The following is an 18,747-nucleotide window of genomic DNA, read 5'->3' as shown; positions in this document are numbered from 1 at the left end:
TTATAGATTGCTGTCTTTTGCAGTATGGTGTGAATTATAGTGTATTCTCTGGCATTCGTTTCCAGCATTTTATGTGTGCTTCCCATTGCCTTGTTTCTAATCAGTCCGGGCATGCTGGGAGTTGTAGTTTTGAAACAGCTGGAGGCACTCTGGTTGGGAAAACACTGCTTTATAGATTGCTGACTTTTGCAGTATGGTGCGGATTATAGTGTATGCTCTGTGGATTTGTTTTCAGCATTCTGTGTGTGCTTCCCATTGCCTTGTTTCTAATCAGTCCGGGCATGCTGGGAGTTGTAGTTTTGAAACAGCTGGAGGCACCCTGGTTGGGAAACACTGCTTTAGATAATATTGTACTGCCTTAAAACAAAAATAAATTAAATAAATAAACTTTAACAAAATGAGTATGGTTAAAATCTCCCTATTCTGACTCTTAGAACTTTCTTATTTTTCTGTATGAGGGTCATCAATCTTTTGCGTCATTAACTGTAGTTTTTACCGGTACCAATTTTGTGTGTGTGTGTATATGTATATATATATATATATATATATATATATATATACACACACACACACACACACATTTTATTAATTTTTATAATTTTTTCAGAAATGTGATGTAACAACAAATCAGCAATTTTGACTGTTTTTTACGTTTACGGGATCATTAACATTATATATTAATTGCTCGGACTTTTCCGCATGCAGGGATACCAATCTATTTGTATACCCTGTCTCTGTGGGCAGACACAAAAAAAAAGATCCCCGGAGACTCATAGGCAGATGAGAAGACCTCCAGGCCGCCATCTTACTCATCGGACTCCCCCCGCAATCGTGCAGTGGGTGGTCCAATAAGTGTATCCATGCACTGCAACTGTTTTAAATGCTGTGACCAGTATTAAAAGGGGTTATTCAGGGATAGTAAAACAGAACTAATTTCTTTCAAAAACTGCCCCACCAGGTTGGGTGCGGTTCTGCAGCGCAGTTCCATTGAAGTAAACGGAGCCAAGTTGTGATACCGCACACAGCCTGGGGACAGATGTGGAGCTGTTTTTGAAAGAATTAGCTCTGTTTTCCTATTCCTGGATAGCATCAAATGGGTTCATGGCGGGCGTTAGCGACGAGGTCCTGACTGCTGATCTCTGCATCCTGTCGAGCCTGCGCGGAGATCACATGACAGCTGGGGACACATTTAACGCAGGCATAGGGCTGGCCTGTCAGGGAAGACTAGAAGAAGCCAAAACTATTGTCTCGAGCTGAAAAGGAAGATGGGAAAGGCTCGAGACAACGCATAAAAATACAAAATGGATGATCCAACCCAGACAGGTAACACATGTACATTTACGATATACACAACTGGGGATCAGGGGCACATAGGTAACAAGTACCAAAATGCTGGAACACCCCTTTAAAGGAGTACTCCGCTGGAAAACTTTTTTTTTTTTAAATCAACTGGGGCCAGAAAGTTAAACAGATTTGTAAATTACTTCTTTATAAAAAAAAAAAAAAATCTTAACCCTTCCAGTACTTATCAGCTGCTGTATGCTCCACAGGAAGTTGTGCAGTCATTTCCAGTCTGACCACAGTGCTCTCTGCTGACACCTCTGTCCATGTCAGGAACTGTCCAGAGTAGGAGCAAATCCCTATAGCAAACCTCTCCTGCTCTGGAAAGTTCCTGGCATGGACAGAGGTGTCAGCAGAGAGCACTGTGGTCAGACTGGAAAGGATTACAAAACTTCCTGTGGAGCATACAGCAGCTGATAAGTACTGGAAGGGTTAAGATTTTTAAATAGAAGTAATTTACAAATCGGCACAGGATAGTCAGCCCACCAGGTCACCGCATGGCAAGATGATCCTCCAAGTTTAGAAGAAAAGGGGTGATGCCAGCGAGTAAGAAACTTCACCTTTATTTTGTCACATTAAAGGCATTGACATGGAAAAACTTCAGTTGAAGACATGGATAAAAACCTTGGAAGAAGTGCCAAGATTACGCGTTTCAGGTCATGTGACCTTTCATCAAATTGAAGTGCCTAGCATGACGCATTTCAGGTCAGGTGACCTTTCATCAGATGCATTCTTGCATCTGATGTGAGGTCAAATGACCTGAAACGTGTCATGCTAGGCACTTCTTCCATCTGATGAAAGGTCACATGACCTGAAACGCGTCATGCTAGGCACTTCTTCCAAGGATTTTATCCATGTCTTCAACTGAAGTTTTTCCATGTCAATCCTTTTAATGTGATAAAATAAAGATGAAGTTTCTTACTCGCTGGCATCACCCCTTTTCTTCTAATTTACAAATCTGTTTAACTTTCTGGCATCAGTTGATTTAAAAAATAAAAATAAAAGAAAATAAAATAAATGTTTGCCAGCGGAGTACCCCTTTAAGTACCAGGACATACATTCACGCCCATTTGGAGGACATTTATCAAAATCTGTGCAGAGGAAAAGTTGACCAGTTGCCCATAGCAACCAATCAGATCGCTTCTTTGATTTTTCACAGGCCTTTTCAAAAATGAAAGCAGCGATCTGATTGGTTGCTATGGGCAACTGGTCAACTTTTACACTGCACAGGTTTAATGAATCTCCCCCAATGTCCTTAAGTGGTTAAAGGGTCTATTTGCAATGCCCCACTAAACGTGTCCATAGACATTAGATTAGAGCAGTGGTTAAAAAAAAAAAGAAAAGTTCTTGCAAAACTACAACTCCCAGCATGCCCGGACAGCCAACGGCTGTCCGGGCATGCTGGGAGTTGTAGTTTTGCAACCGCTGTGGTTACACTGGTTGAAACCCCTTTTTTTTTTAAGGTGCACACATTTGGTGGAATGTTGGTTTATACCCCAATGTGTCTACACCCCATATTCCGGCCCTTACCCTGTTTTATCTGCAGCCGGCCGGGCACACCGTCATGGCTCCCGCCCGGGTCGCTCTTGACGCAGGACAGCGATACAGGGAGATGACTGACAGGCGCGCTGTACCGGGGTGACTGACTCACAGCGACCTCTGCTGGAAGACGAGGAATATTTCACTTAGTCAGGACTCGGCGTCCGACGCTTAATCAACACATCTCCTCCACGGTCGTCATATTTACCTTTCTCTGCTTTGGTCACGATTTTGCTGTTCCGTTGCTCGGTGATCCTGTGCACCCCCGGACTGGCCGTGATTTCCGGGGTCTCGCTCAGAGGTAAATGGGACGAGGTCGGAGAACAGGACGGGGAATGTTCCTCTGTTTTCACTAATAATAAAATCCAGAAGTTAATACACAGTCCAGGCGGTGGTGCAAATGCTGCAAAATTATAACATTTTTATTTTATGTTTTTTGTATGTATATTTTAGGCTTTATTAGGATGAAAAGCTGGGTGACTGTCATTACAGCTGTTAATGGGTTAACACACAGCTCTCTGACACACAAAGCAAATCCAAGATGATAAAGAAAAACTAAGCAACAACCCAGGGATTAACAGAGGTGGGACCCCAACCCCAAAATCTCCAGGGATTTACAGGGATGGGACCCCCACCACATGATCTCCAGGGATTTACAGGGATGGGACCCCCACCCAACAACCTCCAGGGATTTACAGGGATGGGACCCCCACCACATGACCTCCAGGGATTTACAGGGATGGGACCCCCACCCCACAATGTCCAGGGATTTACAGGGATGGAACCCCCACACCACAATGTCCAGGGATTTACAGGGATGGAACCCCCACCCCACATGATCTCCAGGGATTTACAGGGATGGGACCCCCACCCCACATGATCTCCAGGGATTTACAGGGGTGGGACCCCCACCACATGACCTCCAGGGATTTACAGGGATGGGACCCCCACCCCACAATGTCCAGGGATTTACAGGGATGGAACCCCCACCCCACAATGTCCAGGGATTTACAGGGATGGAACCCCCACCCCACAATGTCCAGGGATTTACAGGGATGGAACCCCCACACCACAATGTCCAGGGATGGGACCCCCACCACATGATCTCCAGGGATTTACAGGGATGGGACCCCCACCACATGACCTCCAGGGATTTACAGGGATGGAACCCCCACCCCACAATGTCCAGGGATTTACAGGGATGGAACCCCCACCCCACAATGTCCAGGGATTTACAGGGATGGAACCCCCACCCCACAATGTCCAGGGATTTACAGGGATGGAACCCCCACCCCACAATGTCCAGGGATTTACAGGGATGGAACCCCCACCCCACGATGTCCAGGGATTTACAGGGATGGAACCCCCACACCACAATGTCCAGGGATTTACAGGGATGGAACCCCCACACCACAATGTCCAGGGATTTACAGGGATGGGACCCCCACCCACATGATCTCCAGGGATTTACAAGGATGGAACCCCCACCCCACAATGTCCAGGGATTTACAGGGATGGAACCCCCACCCCACAATGTCCAGGGATTTACAGGGATGGAACCCCCACCCCACAATGTCCAGGGATTTACAGGGATGGAACCCCCACCCCACAATGTCCAGGGATTTACAGGGATGGAACCCCCACACCACAATGTCCAGGGATTTACAGGGATGGGACCCCCACCCACATGATCTCCAGGGATTTACAGGGATGGAACCCCCACCCCACAATGTCCAGGGATTTACAGGGATGGAACCCCCACCCCACAATGTCCAGGGATTTACAGGGATGGAACCCCCACCCCACAATGTCCAGGGATTTACAGGGATGGAACCCCCACCCCACAATGTCCAGGGATTTACAGGGATGGAACCCCCACACCACAATGTCCAGGGATTTACAGGGATGGGACCCCCACCCCACGATGTCCAGGGATTTACAGGGATGGGACCCCCACCCCACAATCTCCAGAGATTTACAGGGATGGAACCCCCACACCACAATGTCCAGGGATTTACAGGGATGGGACCCCCACCCCACGATGTCCAGGGATTTACAGGGATGGGACCCCCACCCCACGATGTGCAGGGATTTACAGGGATGGGACCCCACCCCACGATGTCCAGGGATTTACAGGGATGGGACCCCCACCCCACAATGTCCAGGGATTTACAGGGATGGGACCCCCACCACATGATCTCAAGTGATTTACAGGGGTGGGACCCCCACGATCTCCATAATGGGGACCCAGCGTGTCGTCTGCAGCTCCATTTTACAGGAGCGCCGACTATACACAAGTAAAGCGCTCTGGTATCTTCAGTGTCACCATAGAAATGAATAGAGAGAGTGTTGTCTCAGAGACAGCCGCTTGTGTTCCCAGCCGTCGGACAGATACGGTGGACAGGAGATTTTTTTTTTTTACTGGACAACCCCTTTAACTAAGCTCACCCTCCAGGAACGGCCTGCTGCTCCCATGATCCTCTGTGCTGCGGGCAGGTGAGCAGCTACCGTCTGTGACCGAGCTGCCCAAAAGGAAACCAGGGATCTCATTCACAAGTCGCATCAAGGCACCGAGGTGACTGCTACTCTCAACAGACTCTGGAGAACAGAGGGTTAAAATTTAGACCTAGAGATAAGACTCATCGTAAACTAAGCATTATACATACATAAAAAACTATTATATTTATTAAAATAAATATATCTAAATATATAGCTAAATAAATATATTAATTTTAGATACCCAGCCCACTTTGACCTTTAGGATGCAGCAGTTTTGTCCCTTTAAACATTAATAACTCTGATGCTTTTACTTATGAATTTGATTCAGAGATTGTTTTTTCGTGACATATTCTACTTTAACATCATTTGTAGGTGAAAATTAATTAAAAATGTTGCATTTTTCTAACTTTGAAGCTCTCTGCTTGTAAGGAAAATAGATATCCCAAATAAATTATACATTGATTCACAAATACAATATATTGAGAGGTTTTTACTTTTGGAAGACACCAGAGGCTTCAAAGTTCAGCAGCAATTTTCCCCCAAAAAATTCAAAATCAGAATTTTTCAGGGACCAGTTCATTTTTGAAGTGAATTTGAGGGGTGTTCATATTAGAAATACCCCACAAATTACCCCATTATAAAAACTGCACCCCCCAAAGTATTCAAAATGACATTCATTGAGTGTGTTAACCCTTTAGGTGTTTCACAGGAATAGCAGCAAAATGAAGGAGAAAATTCTAAATTTTTTTTTACACTCGCATGTTCTTGTAGACCAAGTTTTTTATTTTTACAAGGGGTAAAGGAGAAAAAGCCCCCAAAATGTGTAACCTAATTTCTCTCGAGTAAGGAAATACCTCATATGTGGACGTACAGTGTTCTGTGGGTGCACTAGAGGGCTCAGAAGGGAAGGAGCAACAATGGGATTTTGGAGATCGAATTTTGCTGAAATGGTTTTTGGGGGGCATGTAGCAAAAAAAAAAAAAAAAACACCTGGTTCCAGAGATGCGGTGATCCAGGAAATCTGCACCGTAAATGTATGGCGCTGTGCGCTAAGTACTTCTTAGCAGCACCGTAAATGTCCTTATAAGGGGGTTAAAAAAATTATATTATAATATATATATATATATATATTTTAATATTAATATAAATATTTATTTATATTAATTTACCGTATATACTCGAGCATAAGCAGAGTTTTTCGTGCCGAAAACATCCCCCTCGGCTTATACTCAAGTGATGGAAAAAAAATAAAAATCGCAGGCATACCAATGGGGGTGACGAGGGGATGGGCCGGGCCGTCCATCGTCGCCTATCTATGCTGCAGGGACCGTCCAACTTCCAGTGGGGAGGGTGAGCCGGTCCGGGCCATCCATCTTGACCAGGAGGCCCTCTTCTCCGCTCCAGGCCGGCCCTGGACTAGTGACGCTGCATTGACACCGCCGTGCAGGGACGTCCGTGACATCAGGGGCGTCCCCACGTGGCGGTGTCAATGCAGCGTCACTAGTCCAGGGCCAGCCCGTAGCGAAGAAGAGGGCCTCTCGGTCAAGATGGATGGCCCGAACCGGCTAACCCTCCCCACTAGAAGTCGGACGGTTCCTGCATCGACGTTAGACAACTGCTAGAGAAGGACCAACAGAGCTGCAACTGGGGAGGTGAGTAGAGAACAAGAGAGGGGGGTCAGGATGATGACAGGGGGGTATGAGGGGGATCTGGATAATGATATGGGGGGGCAAGGGGGATCTGTATGATGGGGGGATGAGGGGGGTCTGGATGATGACAGGAGGGATGGGGGGGGGGGTCTGGATGATGACAGTGGGAGTCGGGATGATGACCGGGAGGGGGGGGAATGATGTATTTCCCACCCTAGGCTTATACACTTGTCAATAGGTTTTTCTGGGTTTTTGGGGTGGAATTGGGGGCCTCGGCTTATATTCGGAACGGCTAATATGCGAGTATATACGGTAATTACTAATTATATTTAAAAAAAATTTAATAAATAAAAATATATTTTTATTTTAATATTAATAAATGTATAAAAATATAACTTTTTATATATATTTAAAAATATATTTATATTCAAATATATATTTATAAAAATATATTTTTTTGTAAATATAAAATATATATTAAGAAATATTTATTAATATTAAAATACATATATATTTAGAAATGATAATTTAATAACACAAAGTATAGCAGATGTGTGGGTGCAGGTGGGCCCAATTGCAGCAAGTAGCTATGACAATGCAGAAATCATATATATATATATATATATATATATATATATATACACATACACACAATGGTCCCTCAAGTTACAATATTAATTGGTTCCAGAACGACCATTTTATGTTGAGACCAGAACTCTATGGAAACCTGATAATTGGTTCTGAAGCCACCAAAATGTCATCCAAAAATAGGAAAAATGGAGGATTAAACAATATTAAGTAGATAACTAATATAGATAAAGCAAATAATTACATATAAAAGTAATAAAGATCTGCTGGGAGCTGTAATCACTGTCTATGTAGAGGACAGGAGCTTCTTCAGGGTCCTGTAGAGCAGAGTTTTTCAACCATTGTGCCGTGACATAGTGTAAGGTGTGCCGTGGGAAAAACACCCGCCGGGTGTTTTTGCCGCAGGACATCTGTGTCCCGAAAGTTGCTTTCGGGACACAGGGATGCCTTTATTGAGTTTACTTTAAAAACACGGGGACCGCCGGGAGGTAGCGCACGCAGGGACGTCACTGACGTCCCATGCGTGCCCCCATAGCAACAATCACGGAGGACTGGAGCAGCGAGGAGGACGCGCACTGTCGACTTGGTAAGTATTACCAGCGGCGCGGCTCCTTCGGTGCTCAGAACACGGAAGTGGGGCAGTACACAGGCATACAGCCTTCAGTAATACACTGTATGGCTGAAGGCTGTATGTCTGTAGGGGGGCTATACTGGACCTAATATGGGGGAACTATACTGCCAACCTAATGTGGGGGAACATTATACTGCACCTAATGTGGGGGGAACTATACTGCACCTAATGTGGGGGGAACTATACTGCACCTAATGTGGGGGGAACTATACTGCACCTAATGTGGGGGAACTATACTGCACCTAATGTGGGGAACTATACTGCACCTAATGTGGGGGAACTATACTGCACCTAATGTGGGGGAACTATACTGCACCTAATGTGGGGAACTATACTGCACCTAATGTGGGGGAACTGTACTGCACCTAATGTGGGGGAACTATACTGCACCTAATGTGGGGGAACTATACTGCACCTAATGTGGGGAACTATACTGCACCTAATGTGGGGAGCTATACTGCACCTAATGTGGGGGAGCTATACTGCACCTAATGTGGGGGAGCTATACTGCACCTAATGTGGGGGAGCTATACTGCACCTAATGTGGGGGAGCTATACTGCACCTAATGTGGGGGAGCTATACTGCACCTAATGTGGGGGGAGCTATACTGCGCCTAATGTGGGGGGAGCTATACTGCGCCTAATGTGGGGGACTATACTGGACCTAATGTGGGGGACTATACTGGACCTAATGTTGGGGAACTACAACCTAATGTTGGGGAACTACAACCTAATGTGGGGGTAACTATACTGAAAACCTAATGTGGGGGAACTATACTGCCAACCTAATGTGGGGGAACTATACTGCCAACCAAATGTGGGGGAACTATACTGCCAACCAAATGTGGGGGAACTATACTGCCAACCAAATGTGGGGGAACTATACTGCCAACCAAATGTGGGGGGGAACTATACTGCCAACCTAATGTGGGGGAACTATACTGCCAACCTAATTTGGGGGAAAATAAAATATATGCAAGATAAGATATATGCAGTGTGCATAGGAATTTGTTCATATATTTTTTTTTGCTGGTCAACCTCGGTAGGGGTGCCCCGCGGAAAAAAAAAAATTCAGAGGTGTGCCCCGACCCAAAAAAGGTTGGGAAACACTGCTGTAGAGAACACACAGTGTCCTAAAAAAGTAACATGGAGCCGGCCCTCATCTGGTGTCCAAAGGAGCAGCTAACTGTGGCACAGGTAAAGAGTACAGAAAATGTAATACCTCCCTGTACTGTAGGGGGCGCTACCAGACACCAGTCAGTGCATGCACTTCAGTGATACAGGTAAAGAGTACAGAACATGTAATACCTCCATGTACTGTAGGGGGCGCTACCAGACACCAGTCAGTGCATACACTTCAGTAATACAGGTGATTTACCAGTGAATGCTCATGCTGATTGGTCGGTTCTTACAGCAATTGACATGTATATGTGTGTATATAATATTTATTTATTTTTTCCTTAAATTTTTTTTATCATCATTTTTATTTTTATTTTACATATAAATGTTCAGAGCAGCGTACCTCGTCCGCCACATGGTGACGTATCATCATCCTTCGCTAAAATGCACGCTCCGTCCATATCCCGCTCTAGGAAGCGCAGCTCGTCCTCTAAAATCAGAAAACACCCAGAGTTTTTTTTCTTCTTCTGTATTTAGGTAAATAAAGCTCTAACCTACACTGATACATTGTAACAACCTGAAGCTGTGAACAATTTTTACACGGCTGCACTTACCGCGGTGACGGATTCTTCTATGGGATTCCTGGATAACCCAGAGATCCTCCTCTTCGTTTTCGATCCGTAACACTAGGTCAGGCTTCTCCTGCAGGAGCCCTAAGATAAGGAATAAATCAATAGGACAGCGTTTCCCAAGTTGGGTACCTCCAGCTGTTGCAAAACTACAACTCTCAGCATGCACGGACAGCCGAAGGCTGTCCGTGCATGCTGGGAGTTGTAGTTTTGCAACAGCTGGAGGCACCCTGCTTGGGAAACAATGCTAAAGGAACTAAAGTAATTTAATGCAATCAGATCTAATAATAATTAGGGGGATGTGTTCTAAATCTTAAGACTGTGGCATCTAAGCGGCAATGACAAGTGGCAATGTAATAGAAATACATCTTAGGGCCCCATTCACACTCCATTGGTGTTTATGGAGACGGCGCATTTCCGAGCGGTCCTAGTACCAGCTTGTTTATCCAGCGCCTGCTGCAGGTGGAATCCGTAGTGTGAATGAGCCCTTATAGTTAAAGGGGTACTCCGCCCCTTATCTTTTATCCAAAGGATAAGGGATAAGATGTCAGATCGCCGGGGTCCCGCTGCTGGGGACCCCAGGGATCTCCGCTGCAGCACCCCACTGTCATTACTGCACAGAGCACACTCGCTTGGTGCGTAATAACCGGCGATACAGGGGCCAGAGCCTCGTGACATCACAATCCGCCCCCTTAAAAGGGGTACTCCGGTGAAAAAAAATGTTATTTTATTTTTTTTATATCAACTGGTGCCAGAAAGTTAAACAGATTTGTAAATAACTTCTATTAAAAAATTTTAAGCCTTCCTGTACTTATTAGCTGCTGAATACTACAGTGGAAATTCTTTTCCGTTTGAAATACAGAGCTCTCTGCTGACATCACGAGCACAGTGCTCTCTGCTGACATCTCTGTCCATTTTAGGAACTTCCCAGAACAGCATATGTTTGCTATGGGGATTTCCTTTTACTCTGGGCAGTTCCCAAAATGGACAGAGATGTCAGCAGAGAGCACTGTGCTCGTGATGTCAGCAGAGAGCTCTGTGTTTCAAACGGAAAAGAATTTCCACTATAGTATTCAGCAGCTAATAAGTACAGGAAGGATTAAGATTTTTTAATAGAAGTAATTTACAAATCTGTTTAACTTACTGGCACCAGTTGATAAAAAAAAAAATAAAAAAAATAAGGAGTACCCCTTTAATGCACGTCTATGGGAGGGGGCGTGATAGCCTCCACACCCCCTCCCATAGACTTGGATTGAGGGGGCGGGTCATGACGTCACGAGGGGCGGAGCCGTGACGTAACGATGCTCCGGCCCCTGTCATTATGCACCAAACGAGTGTGCTCTGCGCAGTAATGATAGAGGGGTGCCGAAGCGGGACCCCGGCGATCTGACATCTTACCCCCTATCCTTTGGATAGGGGATAAAATGCTAGGGGTGGAGTACCCCTTTAAATGAATGGGCAGGTGCCTGATTTACCAAACTTACCCAGAGAGAGGAGAGCCCGGTAGTTGTCGGACATGACCTCCCTGTACAGATCCTTGTCGCTGCTCCCGAGCAATTCCCATTCTTCCTTGGAGAAATACACAGCCACGTCTTCAAACGTCACCTGGGGAGGAAGAGGGTTAACAATGAGATGATGGCAGAAGAACCACAAATCCCAGACGTAGACGAATTCTTTCCATCTATGAACAAGATCTGGTCAGAACTGCATATGTATTTATTTATTTTACCAAATTAAAGGAGTCGTCCAGCATGAGAAAAACAGATGATTTCTTTCAGAAACAGCGCCACTCTCGTCCTGAGGGTGTGTGCAGTATTGCAAATCAGTTCCATTGAAGTGAATGAAGCTATGTTGTAATACCACACACCACCTGAGGGTGAGGGGTGGCTCTGTTTTAAGAAGAAAGTAGCTATGTTTTTTTCCTAACTCCTAAAACATGGCAGCATCTTTCAGAAACAGCGCCACTCTTGTTCTCAGGTTGTGCGTGGTATTGCAGCTCAATTCCATTGAAGTGAACGGAACCCAGTTGAAATAATGCATGCAAACTGAGGGCAGCTGTGCTGCTGTTTTTAGGATAGATAAATTAATAAATATGTTAAAAAGAGTACCTCTCATTATCTTGTTAAAGGGTACCTCTCATCAAAAAAACTTTTGATGTATTATAGATTAATGTATGCAGAATAACTTTACAATTGCATGTTATTGAAAAAAAATTCTTCTTTCTATTTAATTTTCCACTTTGAAGAAATGACCACTAGGGGTCTCCCTACCAGTCCTGGCAGCAAGCATTTCAGACTCATGCTGGAGTCCTAAACACTACGAGCTGCCAGTCTGCTTTGTTCACAAAGGAGAACACTCAGAGCTGCCAGCCTGCTTTGTCCACAGCCTGTTTGGCTGTGAACAAAGCAGGCTGGCAGCTCTGAGTGTTTAGGACTCCAGCATGAGTCAGAAATGCTTGCTGACGGGACTGATCGGGAAAAATACAATAGAAAGAAGTATATTTTTCATTAACATGCTATTGGAAAGTTATTCTGCATACATTAATCTAAAATATATCAAAAGTTTATTTGATGAGAGGTCCCCTTTAAATGTTATAATCCTCCCAGGTCACTGCCCCCATCATGATAAACCCCCTCCTACCTTTATTTTAATCATTTTTTTAGTTTTCTACCTTGATATTGTTCTGTATCTTCAGCTCATACTCGGTGAGCTCCACAGACTGGGAAGGGGCGTTCCCAAGCAGGCGGGACATCATCTGAAGCCATACATGGGAGAACGTCCTCCCTCACTCTGCTGCACACAGCCCAGAGAAGTTCAGTGTGAGATGAGCTATGATTGGTTTATGCTGCACCCCTCACCCCTCAGCACTCCAGACTGCATTTCCTGATTTTGGACTTCTGACAGGTCAGCAGGAGTTCAAAATCTGTGCAAAAGATGGGGGGAAATGTGCTCTGGACAAGTAGGGAGACACCTAGTGGCAGTTTTTTTAAACACAATTAAATTATAGAAAACTTTTTTTATTTTTTTTTAACAAAGTACATTAGAAAGATTTTTTAACATATGGAGTGCAATAGTAAACAATTGTTTTAATGAGAGTGCCCATTTAATTAATAAAAGCAGCCATGTTTTTTCCAATCCTGGATAATAGGGCTGAACTGCAACGGCAGACATGGGTAATATATATTGATAGAAATTGTTTTTTGTTTTTTTTTAATGTAAAGTATCCTAAAAAAAAAAGATCATACTCGTGACACTGTCTGATTGGTTATTCTACATATTTTTCTTATGCATGTGCCCTTTTTTTTTTTCTATTTTTCATGCAATTTTTGCACTTTTTTATTCCCCTTGGATACATTAAGTATTGTTGGGATTTCCTGTCCTATTGTCTGTTGTGCTCTTGGGGGTTGTAGTCCTGGCCATGATCAGTATTGGTAAGGGTATGTTCACACTGTGGAATTATTCCGGGATGGAGATCGCATCTGAACGCTGAGGCGCAAAATCCTTTGGCGTTAGGACCCCGCGGACCATCACACGTACAGTATCCTGTGCACATTCAATGTTTTTGATGCTGTGTTTTGTGAATTAGTTTACATTTAAATCTGCAGCTTCAAATATGTGCAGGATACTATATGTTTGAATAGATCCTAAGGTGGTTTTATTTATGGTCATGCTTTTAGTCTATTTTTTATACAATACATATTTTACAATTTTCTTTTGCCCTTATTTTGCATGTTTATTACCGTATTTTTCGTCCTATAGGCGTATAAGACGCACCCAATTTATAGGTGCAAAATCTAAAAAAATAAAGATTTTGACCCCAATAGTGGTCTTCAACCTGCGGACCTCCAGATGTTGCAAAACTACAACTCCCAGCATGCCCGGACAGCCGTTGGCTGTCCGGGCATGCTGGGAGTTGTAGTTTTGCAACATCTGGAGGTCCGCAGGTTGAAGACCACTGCATAGGAGGTAATACTCACGTGTCCCCGCCGCTCCGGACCCGTCACCGCTGCCCTGGATGTCGCTCCATCGCTGTCGCCGTGTCCCCGTCGCTCAGGAACGTCTCTGCTGCCGGCCGGGTATCCTCGCTCTCCGTCACCGTTATCACGTCGTTACGAACGCTGACGCACATACGCTACGACGTGATGACGAGGAAGGAGAGCGCCGGCCATACAGGGGATCCCTGAACGGAGAAGACACCGAGGAGGCAGGTAAGGTCCCTCCCGCTGTCCTGTAAGCACTAACCCGGCTATTCAGTCGGGCTGTCAGCTTTGATCGCCGCGTCTGAAGGGTTAATACAGGGCATCACCACGATCAGTTATGTCCTGTATTAGCCGCGGGTCCCGGCCGTTGATGGCCGCAGGGACCGCCGCGATAGGGGTGTATTCGCCGTATAAGATGCACCGACTTTTTCTCCCCAGTGCGTCTTATACGGCGAAAAATACGGTACTTTTTCTGAAGAGGACGCCATTTTAAGAGAGTCCCAACCTGAAGGAACAGTCTACCTTTTTCACGTAATGCACAGACCTATATGGGATGATACAGGGAGGTTCCGCCATACCTTACTCTCCAGGCCGTCGCCCATGTCCTGAGGTATCACCTCAGTGTTCAAAGTGGGGGCTGGGCTCTCTTCTTCTTCCTATGCAGGATGAAAATAGCAGGAACAGAGGTCATTAAAGGGATACTCCGCTTTTTAAATCAACTGGTGCCAGAATGTTAAACAGATTTGTAAATGACTTCTATCATAAAATCTTGATCCTTCCTGTACTTATCAGCTGTTGTTTGCTCCACAGGAAGTTCTTTTCTTTTTGAATTTCCTTTCTGTCTGACCACAGTGCTCTCCGCTGACACCTCTGTCCATTTTAGGAACTGTCCAGAGTAAAAGCAAATCCCCATAGCAAACCTCTCCTGCTCTGGACAGTTCCTAAAATGGACAGGGGTGTCAGTAGAGAGCACTGTGGTCAGACAGAGAGGAAATTCTAAAATAAGAGAACTTCCTGTGGAGCAAACAACAGCTGATAAGTACAGGAAGAATTAATAAATTTTTTAATAGAAGTAATTTAAAAATCTGTTTAACTTTCTGGCACCAGTTGATTAAAATAAAAATGTTTTCCAGGGGAGTACCCCTTTAACCCCTTAAGGACGAAACCCATTTTGGCCTTAAGGACGCAGAAAATTTTATTTTTACGTTTTCATTTTTTCCTCCTCGCCTTCAAAAAATCATAACTCTTTTATATTTTCATCCACAGACTAGTATGGGGCTTGTTTTTTGTGTGACCAGTTGTCCGTTGTAATGACATCACTCACTTTACCATAAAATGTATGGCGCAACCAAAAAAATAGTATTTGTGTGGGGAAATTAAAAAGAAAACCGCAATTTTGCTAACTTTGGAAGGTTTCGTTTTCACGCTGTACAATTTATGGTAAAAATGACATGTGTTCTTTATTCTCTGGGTCAATACGATTAAAATGATACCAATGATTATACACTTTTCTATTACTGTTGCGCTTAAAAAAAAAAATCACAAACTTTTTAACCAAATTAGTACGTTTAAGAGCCCCCTATTTTGAAGACCTATAACTTTTTCATTTTTCCGTATAAGCGGCGGTATGAGGGCTCATTTTTTGCGCCGTGATCTGTACTTTTTACTGATACCATATTTGCTTATATAAAACTTTTAATACATTTTGTATTAATTTATTTTTTAAATAAAATTTTATAAAAAAGCAGCTATTTTGGACTTTTTTTTTTTTTTTTTTACGTTCATGCCGTTCACCGTACGGGATCATTAACATTTTATTTTAACAGTTCAGATATTTATTGTTTTTATTGGGAGAGCGGGTTTTTCAAATTTTTTTAACTAAATTTTTTTACTTTTATTTTTACACTTTACTAGTCCCCATAGGAGACTATTTATAGCAATCACTCGATTGCTAATCCTGTTCAGTGCTATGTATAGGACACAGCACTGATCAGGGTTATCGGTCATCTTCTGCTTTGGTCTGCGGGAAGGCAGATCAGAGCAGAAGACGCCGGGAAGGCAGCGGAGCCAGGTGAGGGGACCTCCGTCTGCCGTGCTGGATGATCGGATCGCTGCGGCAGCGCTGCGGGCGATCCGATCATCCAATTAAGTGACCGTGATGCTGCAGATGCCGTGATCGGCATTGATCACGGCATCCGAGGGGTTAATGGCGGACATCCGCGGGATAGCAGGTGTCCGCCATTACCGGCGGGTCCCTGGCTGCGATCAACAGACGGGACCTGCCGTGCATGATGCCCGCGGTTATGCTTAGGATGTAAATGTACGTCATGGTGCGTTAAGTACCGTATCACCAGGACGTACATTTACGTCCTTCGTCGTTAAGGGGTTAAAGGGGTACTCCGCTGCCCCAGCATTTGGAACATTTTGTTCCGAACGCTTGGAGTGGATGGCGGGGGGCTCGTGACGTCACAGTCACACCTCTCTTGATGACACATCACGCCCCCTCAATGCAAGTCTATGGGAGGGGGCGTAGCCCCCTCCCATAGACTTGCATTTAGGGGGCGTGGTGTGAAATCAAGAGGGGCGTGTCTGTGATGTAACGACTTGCCACCGCCCGCACGCAGCTTTCTAAACAAACACCAGGTGCTGCACAGAGATCACGGGGGGTCCCAGCTGCGGGACCCCCGCGATCATACATCTTATTGCCTATCCTTTAAATAGGGGGTAAGATGTCTAGGGGCGGAGTACCCCTTTAATAGGTTAATGCTGGCAAATGGTTCTGCATTGACACATAGATCATCAATCAACACATTAAAGGGGGTTCTCCACTTTGGGAAATTTTATTACACACAGGGATTGTCCAAAGCTTCCCTGCCCCTTCCCACTAGGACCAATCAGCTGTAATCGGTCAGCAAGCGTTAGATTTCCATGCAGCGCCTCCACAGGAGAAATAAAGCACTGCACTGTGCCCATTTAGGCCAATCAGTTCTGTATGTAATGCAGGACAGGACCGATCCTCCAGAGTGAGTGACGCCATTTTCTTATACCCTATTAGAGGATTCCCAGTTTATATAGTTGTGAGGGAGGGTCCTAATCTGCTGGAGTGGAATCTGTTTTAACGGGTGATCCTCTCACTCAGAGTATAAATGGACACAGTGTAATGCACCACTTCACCTGTGGTGGCGCTGTAGGGAATCTGGACACCTTCTGCAGGGTTTCCCCTACATATTACAGCTGATCCCTGGTGGTAACAGCAGGAGGAGGGGGGGGGCACTTTGGGATCTACTTACTGTAGAAACAAGGTCAGAGAACCCCTTTATCTTAGAAAGTGCATCACCTGACTTAATGATAACGCTGCAGTGGTGATGAGTAATGGGGGGCAGCTCTGACTCTTTGGAGGTCTTGGAGGAGGACTATGCGGACTCTTTGGTTTCTCTTTATGTCTCTGCGGCGTTCGGTGCAGAAAGTCATCGCAGGTCTGGAGAGAGGAAAACATCATGATGTAATCATAGACTTGAGCGAGTTGTGAATGGTGCTCACGGTGCTCTACAGTGGTATTCTATAATGAGGCTCAAAGTGCTATACAGTGGTGTTCAATAATGGGGCTCTAGGTGCTATACAGTGGGGTTCAATAATGGGGCTCTAGGTGCTATACAGTGGATTTTATATAATGGGGCTCTAGGTGCTAAACAGTAGGTTTTATATAATGGCGCTCTAGGTGCTATACAGTGGGTTTTATATAATGGGGCTCTAGGTGCTATACAGTTGGTTTTATATAATGGCGCTCTAGGTGCTATACAGTGCGTGTTATATAATAGGGCTCTAGGTGCTATACAGTGCATGTTATATAATGGGGCTCTAGGTGCTATACAGTGGGTTTTATATAATGGGGCTCAAGGTGCTATACAGTGGGTTTTATATAATGGCGCTCTAGGTGCTATACAGTGGGTTTTATATAATGGGACTCTAGGTGCTATACAGTTGGTTTTATATAATGGCGCTCTAGGTGCTATACAGTGCGTGTTATATAATAGGACTCTAGGTGCTATACAGTGCATTTTATATAATGGGGCTCTAGGTGCTATACAGTGGGTTTTATATTATGGGGCTCAAGGTGCTATACAGTGGGTTTAATATAATGGGGCTCTAGGTGCTATACAGTGGGTTTTATATAATGGGGCTCTAGGTGCTATACAGTGGGTTTTATATAATGGCGCTCTAGGTGCTATACAGTGGGTTTTATATAATGGGGCTCAAGGTGCTATACAGTGGGTTTTATATAATGGCGCTCTAGGTGCTATACAGTGGGTTTTATATAATGGGGCTCTAGGTGCTATACAGTGGGCTTTATATAATGGGGCTCTAGGTGCTATACAGTGCATGTTATATAATAGGGCTCTAGGTGCTATACAGTGCGTGTTATATAATAGGGCTCTAGGTGCTATACAGTGCGTGTTATATAATGGGGCTCTAGGTGCTATGCAGAGGGCTTTATATAATCGGGCTCAAGGTGCTATACAGTGGGTTTTATATAATGGGGCTCTAGGTGCTATACAGTGGGTTTTATATAATGGCGCTTTAGGTGCTATACAGTGGGTTTTATATAATGGGGCTCAAGATGCTATACAGTGGGTTTTATATAATGGGGCTCAAGATGCTATACAGTGGGTTTTATATAATTGGGCTCTAGGTGCTATACAGTGGGTTTTATATAATGAGGCTCAAGGTGCTATACAGTGTGTGTTATATAATGGGGCTCAAGGTGCTATACA

The 18,747-nt window shown here is 44.6% G+C and overlaps 1 protein-coding gene across 4 annotated transcripts in view; it reads right to left on the bottom strand.

The window, feature by feature from the left end:
- Positions 1-18,747, bottom strand: part of LOC130272835 (uncharacterized) — a 92,241-nt gene that overhangs the window by 30,286 nt on the left and 43,208 nt on the right. For 2 of the 4 annotated variants that reach the window (XM_056518774.1, XM_056518773.1), the window contains exons 10-17: positions 17,313-17,453; positions 14,554-14,631; positions 11,480-11,600; positions 9,981-10,079; positions 9,770-9,856; positions 5,329-5,478; positions 3,089-3,232; positions 2,872-3,003 (exon numbers count right to left, since the gene is read on the bottom strand). In XM_056518774.1, coding sequence (XP_056374749.1) covers positions 2,872-3,003; positions 3,089-3,232; positions 5,329-5,478; positions 9,770-9,856; positions 9,981-10,079; positions 11,480-11,600; positions 14,554-14,631; positions 17,313-17,453 — 952 coding nt within the window. The remainder of the gene's footprint in view (positions 1-2,871; positions 3,004-3,088; positions 3,233-5,328; positions 5,479-9,769; positions 9,857-9,980; positions 10,080-11,479; positions 11,601-14,553; positions 14,632-17,312; positions 17,454-18,747) is intronic. The other 2 variants (XM_056518775.1, XM_056518776.1) reach the window with 2 other exon arrangements.

The sequence above is a fragment of the Hyla sarda genome, chromosome 5, assembly GCF_029499605.1.
Source record: "Hyla sarda isolate aHylSar1 chromosome 5, aHylSar1.hap1, whole genome shotgun sequence".
In the NCBI taxonomy this organism is placed as follows: domain Eukaryota; kingdom Metazoa; phylum Chordata; class Amphibia; order Anura; family Hylidae; genus Hyla; species Hyla sarda.
The sequence above is the reverse complement of the archived record's forward strand: the minus strand, read 5'-3'. Positions and strand labels throughout refer to the sequence as shown.